Genomic DNA, 14,963 nt, shown 5'->3' on the forward strand with positions numbered 1-14,963 from the left:
GTTGGTAAAAGAGTAGCCCAGGAGTTGGCGGTGGGTGGTGATGACTAGCTGCCTTCCCTCTAGTCTTACACTACTAAATTAGGGACGGCTAGCGCAGATAGTCCTCGTGTAGCTTTGCGTGAAATTCAAAAAACAAGCCCCCAGTGGCACAGCAGTGTGTCTGAGGACTTACAACGCTAGAATCCGGGTTTCGATACCCGTGGTGGGAAGAGCACAGATAGCCCATTGTGTAGCTTTGTGCTTAATTACAAACAAAGAAACAAAAATAGCTTAACTGCCTTGTCACTTCAGAGAATTAAAAGATGGCTTTCGGCTTCAAAACACAGCACAAATATGGAGGAGCTAACTCCAGTGTAATGAAGCAACTTCAGACTTGGTACTCTGCGTCAGCCACAATCGTGTCGGCACATGTTTTGTATACAGAGATATCAGACAACTAGTCAAGTTTAGTTTTATTCACGGCTGTTTCATTTTGAATTGTGATGGAAAAAATAAAGTTTGTTCTATTTGTAAAAATAATCTCATTACTGAAGATTTGTTTTAAATTAACATCCGGGTGCTTATAATTTAACAAACTGACACAGTACTTACTGTACTACTTTTAACAAGTTTAATATTACAAAGGTCAGTATTCGGAATGTACACGGCCATGGTGAGAGTTCATGTGTAAAATATGAAATTAGATAAGTAAGCGTCACAAAAATAACAGTGTACGTTATTGGCTACAACAACAAAACGGCCAATAGCCGATAACATAATATTTCTTTATATCGGTGCCAGGCCGGTTGACTACCAATATATCGGTGTACCCCTAATTAGAGCAGTAACTTACATCTAATTCTGCTGCCATCTACCGTATAGCATTGCAACTAACAAAAAGAAAATAAATATTTTTCTGTTTGTTTGTTTTTCACAAGTGAATAATACAAAAGTTGCTAAGCAAGTTTTTAAATAGATTATTTACAGTTTATTATTCGCATTTTTAACTCAAGAGGTAGAACAAGATATTCTTTATAACAAATTTACTTTTCTAATTGTATGATACTGAGTGCAAAATGATACTTAATTTTCAATATAGTATCATTTATTAATGTAGATGCTGATTGTTTCTGTTGATTTTCAGCGAACATGAACAGTTGATATTGGAGAAAAGCCGACCATACATAACGCCAACACTTCGTACTCCCCAATCACTATATCAAGAAAGGTGAGGCCCTCTAACGGATTTTTCATTAAGAGCATGCAGCATTTCAAGTAGGAAATGTATATACACAATCGCGTCGCATATTTAAATTTTTAATAAAGCTTCAATACTTCAATATTTTTTAATTTTCATTCAGATTTGATGCTCGTTTTATCAGACTTTTTATTCTTGATACTGCTTTTCATAAGTTAACTTGTTTTGAACTATTTACTATATATGTTATTGGAATCTCGAGGAAGGTCCATTTTGTAAAATTTTATTCTTGAATTTTTTTCAATTAGCATGCACTTACTGTAAAATACATATGCACCATTGTTCACAAAATCTTTCCTACACACAGACAATTCAACACAATTCTGCGTCTACGATAACATTTACTCTGTTTGATCTAATTCGTGTACTTCAGATAACATCTGAAGGTGTTCCCATAGCAACTGTAGCGCCAGTTTATTGAAGGTAGACGTATATTTCGACATCAGTCTCAACCTATACTAATATTAATTTAAAATGTATAGGCATTAAGTGTACGTCATTCCAGGATGGTAATTATTCATTTTTTAATTTAGTGTTTGTACAATGCTCTAATTTTAGCGTTAAGGATTTTGCTCGCCTGTTTGTGTTATTGATAAGCGCAAAGCTACAAAATGACCAGCCGGCGCCGTGCTCACCGCAGGGATTGAACCCCGAATTTAACGTTATAAGCCATTGGGCTCACTGTTGAGCTAGCTTGCCTGAGCATAAAAAGGTTACGTGTAGAGAATGTAGAGCTGGTATTTTGTTACTGATTTTTCTAAAATTTTGCAAGTAACTCTTAACAAAGATTTTTAGTTGTTTTTTATTTTAATTGAAGGAATCTAATTATTAACATAAATTTACTCTACTGAAGATACAGTACAATTTGTCGCACTTAGCTTGCTCAACTCTCTGTTAATCAATTTTCCTCATTGGAGAAATGTTTTTTATTTCAACTTTTACTTTAACAGATGCCCCCCAGTGGCATGTCTGCGGACCTACAGCACTAAAAACCGGGTTTCGGTACCCGTGGTGGGCAGAGCACAGATAGCCTATTGTGTAACTTTGTATTTAACTACAAACATACAAACGGATATTTTTATTTAAACCTATAATTTGTCGAATTAAAATGTAAGAAGAAAAGTATTTTTTCATACCTTAATTCTTGTAGTTTAACTAACATAATAAGCAACAAAATGTCTACTTCATTCCGTCTTGTTAAAATAATCCTAGTTAATAGTAATCATTGATTTTCTTTTGGAATTAGTATTGTTGATGCACGTGTCTTGTGTCAAATTAAAAGAAATGGAAACATATTTTGAATCAGAATTAACATTATGTATACCATGAATCTTCAGGACATCAACAACTCTAACTGGCAATGAATTAGCAACATCCTGAACGTTATAACGGAAATTTAAAAAAGTCTAAATAAGAATCGTTCCTTAGTTCTATCAGAGCTGTTGGAACATAGAAGCAATGTCGAAGTCTGGTTTCAATAGTTTGTTTTTGTTTTTGTAGCGTGGTTAGATGCATTGTTATTTTGAAAGACAACCGACTACAGTTGTAACCAAACGCTTGTGTACAAAGATATTCGATAGGTCAGCTGTTAGTTTCAGGGCTTTTAACATTAAATTCAAGGTTCAATCTCTGCGGTGTGCAGAGCACATATAGCCCATTTTACAGCTTGAGCTAAAAAAAATTATTTATTATGCGCTGACTGAATCTGAGAGTTCACATCCCGTAGCCGCAAAAACGTATTGCGTTTTTTTGGAGCCGTGGATGCACTGTAAAATGTAATGGTAAAATCCCACTATTCGGTTATATGTGAATAGCCAAACAATAGGCGATGGATATTGTTGATTATATGTCTTCCCTGTAGTATATCAGTTGAAAGTTAGGGACGACAATGAGAAGATAGCCCATATGTAGATTTGCACAAAAATTTAAAACAAAATTAAAATCTTACTAAGAGACATTGAATTTTTCAGGCGTATGTCTTACTTGTTATTGTATTAGGTAGCTGAATGTGTAGCGGCCCCAATCACCCTGAATTACGATCTTATCAATCAGTACGATTACATGTGCACTTATCAAGCAAATGTGTAGCGGCCCCAATCACCCTGAATTACGATCGTATCAATCAGTACGATTACATGTGCACTTATCAAGCAAATGTGTAGCGGCCCCAATCACCCTGAATTACGATCGTATCAATCAGTACGATTACATGTGCACTTATCAAGCAAATGTGTACTGCATGTATCACCACTCTCTCCAAATCTATCCTGATGTCTGGAACAACTCGTACATTAATCTCCTGGGAATAATTGATAAGTGATTCTTGCGTTAAATTTGCAGGCTTGTTTAGTTATAGTAAATGCTTAGATAACTATTGATACTAGAAGGTGTTTCCGCAGGTTTTTTTCCCAACCACAGTGGGCAGTTGTAGCCATTGATATTTTAAACTTACGTTCACTTCTCTTCATTGTACTTGTAGAGGTAGATCAATATTCTGATGTTACATGATTTTATAATACTGATTGGTGTACACGTCTTAAGTTTTAATTGTTGTATTTTGAATACGTAAAATGATTACTTTGTGACAGTTGTTTAAGGTTTTCATTCACGCCTTTCATAATTTGTTTTGGAAATTTTAAACCACGCTTACTTTTCTCCTGATACTTTAGCTTTAACAGTTTGAAAATATATCATTGAGCCTATGATTTTTTTTTCTACGTTGACTCCTTAACCCTAAATGTACATATTTTTTTAATTGCATACAGTACCTGTTGTTCTAGGACAAAAAATTTAGAATATTTCTTGGCAACTTGGTCATCTTCGAGGTTATGGAGTCAGCCAGCACTAATTTCTATACTGAACTGGATTGCACACTGTATTGACCCTGATGTCAAGCGGTAACCATATTGTTGGTCCTTAAATTGTCGAGTGTAACCGAGTTATTGGCAAGGATATCCAAGTAATGGTTGAATGTTTCGTAATCGTTCCACTCTTTAAGTTTTAGTGATCTCAATTTTTACGGTATTTCCTATCACTTCTCTATGTGCATTTTAATTCATCGATATATTCTTTAGTTTTTTTGACAAGTTTCTGTGATTTTCAATTGTAAAGGTCTCCAAATCATCTGTACAATGCATTCTTTTTTGTGTCATTTTGACTACATAACCAGCCATTTATCCTACGGCTACTTCTTTACAGGGAAAATGGGTGTGCAGTTTGGGGCATTTTCGTAGTCATGGTCATCCTGCATAGGGTCACGTACATCAAAATCATACCTGCGTGTCACACACGTCTAAAACATCTGCAGAAACGCTAAGAAGTGTCATGTTATGATCTTTTTTGACGTGTAAAATTGACGTTTCATGCTGGGCTATGCCGTTACCTGTTGCTTTTATTTCATGACGCATGAGCAATGTTTCATATGCAGCTGTGAACTGTCAAACAATAGGGTTGTTATTACAATCGTAAGATGGCCCAACAGAAGCAAAAAAAACAAAGTTCCAAACGAGCCTAACTTAATTTATACGTCAAAGGACAGTTCAAGAATGGTGAAGGTGATCACACTGAAGTATCATGTAATTGTTGCACAGACTTGATTGCAGTTAGAAGCCCATGAACGGTGTTTTACGTTGAATTGCATAAGTTCTTTGTTCGGTGACGCCTTTTAACTAAGAAGTATAATTTTCCGTTTTTATTAGAAAATCTTTCCAGAATGACTCATTGGAAGTTCTCATTGATTGAATGTGCACTGACCGTAATTCATTTCCTAGGTGTAAGCCTTCTTGTTCTTGCAAATCACTATGAACTGCCATCTAAGGTACTCACCATATCCACTTTTTAAATTTTCCTCATGTGCAAAGGTGTTTCAAATGAGTTTTAGTATGTGGCATATATCAAGTATAACATAAAGCTTGCATTTTTTATTACTATGGTGCAATAACCATGGCTATAATTTCCCTGGCGACATATTAGCTTTCAGTTCTTTCAAGATGGAGAAGTGGCAACTTGGAATATCACAAACAAGTTTCATAGTTGTAATCTTAACATCCCACAGGTTTTGTAGGCATATTCTCGCCAGGTTTGCTCGTTCTTGTCCTGTCATGCCATTAATAAAGAAGTGGCCAACAGGCGCCCCCTAGTTGTTGTTTGGAGAAACCACCTTAAACATCAATAAATCGTTGGCAAGAGGAGTTGTATCGTCTTCTGAATCTGTACCAATGTGAACATTGCCAAGAATTTTCTTTCCATCCCACTCCACATGTTATCTTATTGTCATTTCATCAACCATAAAAGCACAAATATCTTTACAAGTTCCTTCATTTCCTTTGTTGCCAGTTTTTGTAATACATTAAATGCTTCTTGTGTAAAGCCTGGTGTCCCATTAACGCTTTGGCACCACTTTCGAATAATAGACAAATGTGGTAGAACATGATTGAAAGTATATCTTTGAAAATTATAGGCTTTGATGGAGTAAAACTTCAATGTCAAAGTAAAAGACCGCTAAAGTGGAGGATATGCGTTGCGAGTCAATTTTTTATTCCTGTTAATAACCGATCCCATGTTAAAGATTTGTAAAGGGGTATCATAAAAGGCGCCGATTATCATATTAAAACCATTGTTCGGTATTAAATTTTCATCTTTTAGAGCTTGCACAATCACGTTTAATGAAATAACAATAGTTTCAATCGCCTTTTTTTGTGTGTGTGTGAAAACTTTATTTTTTTCCTTCAAATGATCAACTATTGTGTCTATTTTTTTTAGGTAATTGTATGTGAAACAACACTGTTAAGTGTGCTTGAATTGATGTACTTTCGTACTGATGTCCTCTTTTTTGGCTAACTGCAAATAAATCACGACATGTAATTGAATCAATAACTTACTGAAGCCATTTATTTTTTGTCCTTCTTTAATGAATACTTCATTGTACGGGCAACCTTTTTTTTTCTTGCTGTCATATTTTTATTAACTTCTACATAAATGCTATAATGCCACTTGAGAATAAAAAATTAAAGTCTGTTGATATAAACAGCATAAGAACGAGCACCATAGTTTTAGCTTACGTAAAGAAACATCACCGTAACCAGAGCCAATGTTCTACCAAAGTTAAACTTCGGTTTCAGGCTATAACTTCCAACTGTGTGTGTGAGAGAGACAGTAAAGGACACGAAAAAAACCGATCACACAATATCGGTGCTCTCATAACTAGCTACGGCCATGTATAGAAATGGATCTTCTTAAAAATAGTAATGGTATCGCAATTTCTTAGTAAGTTTCAAGTATATTCTCACTGATTTCACGGAGATGTTATATGTTTAATCGGATACAGAATAGAATACTAAATTTAAAGTATACTTACAATTTTCTGTTAATTAGTTTCTTGCCCCCCAATGACACAGCTGTATGTCTGCGGAATTACAACGCTACAAACCCGGTTTCGATACCCGTGGTGGGCAGAGCACAGATAACCCACTGTGTATCTTTGTGCTTAATTAGAAACAAACAAACTAACTAGTTTCTTACCAGTAACATAGGTTTATGTGCGATACCAGTTAAGTTTGTTTAGTTATTTAGCTTTGTTATAATACATTTATCTAGAAAAAGAGTTCAACAATTTATAATGAATTAAAAAAAAACAGACTAGACAGCTGAACATCAACAGAAGTTTTCTTAGAATAAACACTTAATACTCAGAAGAACATGCCCTCCAGTGGCACAGCGGTATGTCTGCGGACTTACAACACTAGAATCCGGGTTTCGATACCCGTGGTGGGCAGAGCACAGATAGCCCATTGTGTAGCTTTGTGCTTAATTACAAACAGACGAACATTTTAACCTATCGAAACATTTTTCTTCAAAATGTTCAACACACACTCTGGAGGTTTTTGTTGGATACTACTTGTCTCCATGGAAAGATCCCCGTCCCACCAAACATGCTCGCCCTTTCAGCCGTGGGGACGTTATAAAGTAACGATCAATCTCACTATTCGTTAGTAAAATAGTATCCGAAGAGTTGGTGGTGATGATTAGCAGCCTTCCCTCTAGTATTTCACTTCTAAATTATGGACGGCTAGCACATTTAGTCCTCGAGTAGCTTTGCACGATATTCAAAACGAACCAAACTAATATGTACTGAAAAGTGAAAGTTCACCTCAATCAAATAACGTTACTAATTGTATTATGTTAACAGTGGCAAATCAATTCATATTAATTTATTTACAAGGAAGAAACAATAACCTTTCTCTACCAGTGAAACGACACAGGACCAACTCTTGCCCCCCCCCCCCCCGGTAGCACAGCGGTATGTCTACGGACTTACAACGCTAGAAACCGGGTTTCGATATCCGTGATAAGAAGATCACATATAGCCCCTTGTGTAGTTTGTGCTTAGCTTCTAACAAACAAAATTAAACAAATCAACTCATAGTCTATTGTTACAATTACATGCAACACACTCATTGGCATTTTTACATTAGATACAGGCTACAATATGAAAACTCTACGCTTAGCAACTGAAAGTACGAATGGACCAACAAGATGGCCACTTATAACTTCGGGTGACTTCACGTGAAAGGGTCAGTGCTCAGTTCAGTATAGAGATCAATGGGTGCAAGCGGAAAGGTGACAATAGCTCCCTCTATTAGTACTGAATATAATAAGAATGAAAACTTTACACAGAGTACGTAACTTCCTCCATTCTGTCATTGCTCATTTTTACATTTTATATATAAAAAAATAACAGTTTGTACGTGTAAATGATACTTCACTGTAATATTGAATATTTTCTTAACGAAATAATGAAGTTTTTGAACTGAAGTATATCAAAATGTTACAAGATTAAATCTCCGAAACGTATGATTACATTTTGACAAATTGCAAAATTCATTTAAATGAAAATTTAAAACATGTCTTTTCCCAGTTTTGTAATCAATCTGTATATTATGAAATCTGAAGTTTAAATTAGTCATCAGAACTTCCAAGATTTATTTAATATTTAGCTTCCACATAGATAAGCTTTTTAATACGCTATACATAACTTTTTTAATCACTTGCAATATTTTTCAGGCTATAATCAATAAGCACATGTTATCATCAACCTCAAAAAAAAAAAAAAGAGTGCAAATATCCTTTATTTTATATAGAAAGCAAGTGCAAAGTAAAAAACAACTTTCTGGACCAGTTCATCATCAGCAAGTGAAATCAAAACTAACAACACGTGTCAATAAGAGAAAGCGTAATAAAAATCGCTTACCATCGAATCTTACCCGGGGTCTGTTTGAACAGTTCTGTGGTTTAAAAGTGACTCGAGAAGCTTTGGAGCTGGTTGAACTTTGGTAAGTTTGTCATTGGTATTGTTTTTGTTATGAGTTACCCATTTCGTCAACTTCACGGATTATAGCGTAAATGAATAGCTTGTTATAATTGAACACATATATTTTTAACTATTACCTGTTGTTGTTTAATCTTTATATCGTTTGCATATACTTAAAATTTCACTATTTTGATATGAAAATTGTACACCATCTATTGAGATATTGTTGATATAATATTTAATAAGTATCAATGTTGCTATTTCGTTTTTGTAAAATAATTCCGTGTTTAGTTTGTGAATAATATTTTAGTAGCCCTATATAGGTGGCTCGTCAACTTCGGACGACCCGCGCTTCATGGAAGTGAAATCCATTGCTCGTGACTTTGTTAATGCTTCAGTCTTTGGTTTATGATCTGATAACATTTTCAGTTAAACAATAATACATGTATTTAAGGTATTACTGCATGTTTGACAGGTGGCCATAGAAAGTTAAGCAATGTTCTACAAGTCTGTTAGTGTTATATCCAAAGATGATGCAATTCTTATCCATGGTTGTTACAGTCTAATGTATTTGTGTAGACAAAACGAGTACAACCAGAATAGCCCTAAATGTATACGGCAAAATATTATTATTCGTAAATAACAGTGTTTGATACATGTTACTATTTTTGCTTGACGTGTAACTTCATGAAAAAAATAAATGATAATACTCTCCTACATGTAAACTGGCAGAATGTGTTGTCAGATCTCAACAACTGTTTAATGTTTTAATTTTTCTTGGGTAAATGAGAGGGATGCCTTCCAGACTATCCTAGTTTCACCTTCCAGACTGTCCTAGTTTTGGTGAGCGCTTGCGTTGCTTGGTTGTTACACCTGAAAACTTTTTGTCTGTGTATCTATTATATAAACCCTTTTCATGATTTCTTTATATTATCACTTTTATTACTTCGTTTATACCATTCTCACACATTACGAAACTTATTGATTTTCCTTTCAAGATAACATAAGGTCTTTGCTTTCGAAATTCGTTTTCAACACTGTTTTTTGGAAGCGCATCCGCTCAATCCTGAAATTTGTGTTTTTAAATTAAAAACGACTTTCACTATTGTTATTGTAGAAATTAACACAAGTATTAAATATAATTTTATTGAATATATTTACGTTAATTTATAGAATGCGATTTTAGAATAATTTATCTGTTTGACCAAAACAGTGTTCTGTTTAATTTGTTGGTGAAAAGTTTCTAAGAGTTGAATCGAAAACTTTAATCTTGTTAAAGCAAATTAAACCTAGATTCCATATAACCCAACATGTAAAGAGACAAGTTGAACCAAATTTAGTCTTGCTTTACAGTAGTTTCCTGAACATTTATCCAAACCTAATTAGCGGAATTTTACTTTTACCTGCACTATTGGTTACAGTTATTTTTTTTAAATACCAGGATAACTTTTGTAATATTTATAAAGAAACGTAAATATAAAACACATGTAATGCAAAACCATAAAAGGAGTCAGTTCATGAAATGTTAAAAAACGAGACATATTGTTGCCATCAAATGGGCAACAACTTAACTAAATGTTTCTTGAAACATTAAGTTTTTGGTCTTCTCTACGTGAAAATATTTAACGCCTTTGCCTGTGAGTTAATTTAATCTTCTGTTACACATTTATTGATTACAGTGTATATTGTCCCCCAGTGGCGCAGCGGACTTACAACGCTAGAAACCGGGTTTCGATACCTGTGGTGGGCAGAGTACAGATATCCCATTGTGTAGCTTTGTGCTTAATTACAAACTATATAAATATTTCTATTTTATACTTGTAAATTATAGCGCACTCTAGAGACTGTTTTATTGGCCCTTTTTTTTTTTAATAAGTACTAGGCGGGCCACTTTTTATAGTTCAGTTATGAGTTCTGTTCGGCCTTTATCAAAAAGATTAAAATATGAATGTTATTAAAGTTGCTTACTATTTGTATTGATTTTGAGAAGTTGACAATTCACATTGTTTTACTTTCTGTTTCAATGTGTTACCAATAAGAATCGACTTGCAACATGTTTGTAACAGAATAGCTCCCGCACAATCCATTTTAATAATCAATCAATTTACATGTAAACATTAATTTGCACATATAAAGTATGGCCCATATAATAAGCACTATTTTTGAAACCAGTTGCATAAAAACATCTTCAACCGTATTATGATACTTTTGTGGTAGATTTTTGAGTGAAACAAAGAAGTTAAAATACTTGTGTCAGAAGTGGGCTTGTTTTGGTGAAACTAAAATAGAACTTTGATTAAACTTCAAGATAACAATAATAACATAAAGCGAGATAAAATATTTGCTAGCTATGATGAAAGAAAAATGAACAGAAAGAGACAGAGCATAAAAAGATGAAGAAGAAAAAGACTAGAACTTAAGAGAGGAGTTAAAAGAATCTCTCTTAATATTAAAAAAAAGAATAAAAACAAGTAATGTGATATTTTTGTACTCTTGAAGCTAGGAGGGAGCTACAGTCATTTTTCTTGTTTCATTTCCATAGTGATATATTATTTCCAGTTGAAGAATGCATGGTGCATCCCTCTTCCAGCTTACTTTCCATAAAAACCTCTTTCAGCACTCTGGTGGTTGGTGTTATCTGCACTAACGTTTTGACGGTTAGGTGGTAGATTTTTATAGCCTTCTGGGAAACATTGCAATGAATGCGAAAACCACAATGTAAAATAAATAGAAAGAACATATGTATATATATTAATAATTTCCTTTGACTCTTTTGTCAATTACATTCTGTATACAATTTATTTAAGAGTTGACTAATTGTATTTTTATTTTCTAATCTTATTTAGCGCCTTCTCTTTGTGCGCGCGCGCACGTGTATGTGTTTATACAGCATTTTATTAGATTTTCCCGTCATGACATTATTGTCAACTCTTACAGTTGTGACCAGTTTTTCAAGAATCTCTCTTCCGACTTGATGACCTTCGCAGACCATGCTGGTCGAAAGACTGTACAAGTAACAGACATTGAACTTCTATTTCACAGGTGAGCACAAAGATGAAAATATAACAACAGCTAAACTGTTTCGTAGGCTTTGGGTCACAGATAACAAGAAGGAAATACAAGTAATACTAAGTCCATCTTGAGATAGGTTTTATGTCTTAAACTATTTGGTAAGTAGGAAAGTTTAAGTAAGAGCTCGTTCTGGTATCGATAGATTTAAATCATTGATTTATCGTTGATATGAGTGTTTATAAGTTATTTAATAAGCAGACTAAAGTTTTATTTTAGAAAGGGACCCAATATATGTACATAAATGTAGTTAAACACTCGAAAACTTTAAGAAAGTAAAATTATATTTATTTGACGGAATACATGCAACATTACGGCAGCACGTTAGGCCATCATCTCGTATATGATGGATGTTAAATAAATCTATTTTACCCACTTAAAACTGGTGAGATAAGAGAATATTAAGTTTATTGGTAAGTTTGTATTAATGTTATTCGCAATGGATGGGCAAGAGTAGATTTTATTTAAAGTTTCGTGATCAGTGAAAAAAAGAAACAAAAAACGTTTTTAACACCGTATTTACAAGACGTGTAATGCTTGTAATTCAATTGGACAGATCAAGCTCTCAAGCTAGGCCTACTGGTGAGGGCGTTGGGCTCGTAATCTGGGAGTTGCAGATTCGAATCTCTGTCAGTTATTGTGGCGTTATTGAGAACTTGGGGTCACGAAAACATTGTATTTGTAGAATGGAAAAACTTCTCAGAATTTTGACAATTCCAGAATATAGATCAGAATGCTTTCTCATCTACAGCGGCTGAACAGTGTGAGGCACTTTAACTGAGGATATATTGTAACTATACAGTGTGGGGCACTTTAAATGATGATATATTGTAACTGTACAGTGCGGGGCACTTTAAATGAGGATATATTGTAACTGTACAATATGAGGCACTTTAAATGAGGATATATTTTTACTATACAGCGTGGGGCACTTTAAATGAGGATATATTGTAACTATACAGTGTGAGGCACTTTAAATGAGGATATATTGTAACTATACAGTGTGAGGCACTTTAAATGAGGATCTATTGTAACTGTACAATGTGAGGCACTTTAAATGAGGATATGTTGTAACTATACAGTGTGAGGCACTTTAAATGAGGATATATTGTGGCTGTACAGTGTGAGGCACTTTAAATGAGGATATATTGTGACTGTACAGTGTGAGGCACTTTAAATGAGGATATGTTGTATAACGTTCAGTTGTACAAGGCAGCAAGAGAACAGAATTAGACTTTAAATGTAAAAATCATGTACTGTATTTTATTGTTTTACCCATTAAGACTGAAAAAAATACTCACTCAATCTATAGTCGTCTGGTGGTTCAGCGTTGAGTTTACGGACTTACAAAGCTACAATATATGGTTTTATTCCCTTCCGCGAACAGAGCGCGTAAAATAAAGAACCAAACCTGTATAGCGAGTTTACGGCACGTACACTGACTGAATAAGTGTCTGCAAACATTGGTGATGAAAGAGAGATATGGAGAACTATTTGGAAGATGAAATGGATGGAGTTCGGGCACATTATACAGTAATTATAGATGATTTGAACTACTTGTAAGCACGATGAATTCCATCGCTTAGGTAAAAATTATTAATTAACGTAATATTATCTCTAAGGCGGCGGTTGTTAAAACATTTCAAAATATGCTCAGGTTATTTTTCGTCACGATATTTTAAGTAAAATGAAGAGTAACCCGTCTTCTTATATTTTCAGCATTGTTCAGAATGTTCGTTATTGGACAGAAACCATGTAATATTAGGTCGTCAAGAAATTAATGTCGCTTTTTTTAGATGAACAACCTGAACAACTTGTATATCAAAACAAAGCATTTATTAAATGAAATAGTATCCATTCTTATCGATGATGCTTTTCCATCTTACAGTCAGGTTGTTAATGCCCTGATTAAAGAAATCACTTGACTTTCAAGCAAAAAACATATCGATGTCCTGTTTACCAACTTCCACGTTTGCATACGTTTTCCCATTAAGATGATGTTGCAACGAACGAAAAAAGATGGTAATCTGATGGTGCCATATCTGGAGAACATGGTGGGTGGGGAGAACTTCCCAACCCAACTCCATAATCTTGTGTTGTGTCAAACGTGCCACATGCTGACGTGCATTGTCGTGGAGAAGAAGAACACCTTTCCGATTGACGACTGAAGGGCGTTTCCGATGAAGGGTTTGATTTAATCGTTCCCTTTGCTGACTATAGATTTCTGCATTGACAGTTCGCTGTGGATTGAAGAGTTCGAAATAAAATACTCCTTCAATGTCCCACCAAGTGCAAAGCATCACTTTCTGCGGATGGAATCCAGGTTTTGTGGTCAGAAGTGGGTTTTTTGTCTAGGACTGCGCCATTGTTTTTGTCGTTTAATATTCGCATAGAGAATCCATTTTTCATCACTGGTGACAATTCTGTCCAAAAATGGTTCACGCGCATTGTGCGGCAGAAGAGAGAAAGCAACATTCACACGTTGGAAACAATGATTATCGGAGAGTTCGTGAAGCACCCAAACATCTTCTTTATGGAGTTTTCCCATATTTTTTAGATGTTTACGTATTGTTTCATGAGAGACATGCAAATTCAGGGCCATTTCACGAGTGTGTTGCCTGGGGTAAGACTCAAAAAGCGTCTTCAGAGCATAAATATCAATTCCAACATGTCGGTCCCTGCCATAACAGTTTTCAGGCTAAAGTCAACTTTACGAAACTAGCTGAACCATCTTTGACACTTACGAACGTTCAAAACATTTCCATAAACTTCTTTGATATTCTGGCCCAGCATGGCCAGGTGGTTAGGGCGCTCGACTCGCAATCTGCGGGTCGCCGGTTTGAATCTCTGTCCCACCAAACATGCTCGTCCTTTTAGCCGTGGGGGCGTTATAATGTGACGGTCAATTCCACTATTCGTTGGTTAAAGAGTAGCCCAAGAGTTGGCGGTGGGTGGTGATGACTAGCTGCCTTCCCTCTTGTCTTACACTGCTAAATTAAGGACGGCTAGCGCGGATAGCCCTCTTTGATATTATGTGTGGCTACAGAGGCGTTGTTTCCCTTCTTGTATTCAAACAGCATTACATGCCGAATGTGTGTCTAGTATTGTGCCATCATTATAAGGGTTTAGAGTATACTAAACATTACACACGTTTATGCGCTTCGTTTTTTTTGGGGGGGGGGGTTAATGAAAGTGTTCCAAAACGCGACATTAATTTCTTGACGACCTAATATATTAGTTCCTCAGTAAGACTTTCGAAAGCAGTAAGTAGGCCAAGAGATACAAACATGAATCTAATTTAATTAATGTATAATTTAAATGAAGATTGCATGATGTTCAGAGTTGGAG

General features: G+C 35.0%; 1 protein-coding gene across 2 annotated transcripts in view; it reads left to right on the top strand.

Annotated features, from left to right (window-relative positions):
* LOC111085345 (centromere protein T-like) overlaps window positions 1–14,963 on the top strand; it is a 281,870-nt gene that overhangs the window by 262,673 nt on the left and 4,234 nt on the right. For both annotated transcript variants that reach the window (XM_022383500.1, XM_022383507.1), the window contains 3 exons: window positions 1,124–1,207; window positions 8,377–8,568; window positions 11,484–11,588. In XM_022383500.1, the coding sequence (XP_022239208.1) occupies window positions 1,124–1,207; window positions 8,377–8,568; window positions 11,484–11,588 (381 nt within the window). The remainder of the gene's footprint in view (window positions 1–1,123; window positions 1,208–8,376; window positions 8,569–11,483; window positions 11,589–14,963) is intronic.

Source organism: Limulus polyphemus, unplaced genomic scaffold, assembly GCF_000517525.1.
Source record: "Limulus polyphemus unplaced genomic scaffold, Limulus_polyphemus-2.1.2 Scaffold16, whole genome shotgun sequence".
In the NCBI taxonomy this organism is placed as follows: Eukaryota; Metazoa; Arthropoda; class Merostomata; order Xiphosura; family Limulidae; genus Limulus; species Limulus polyphemus.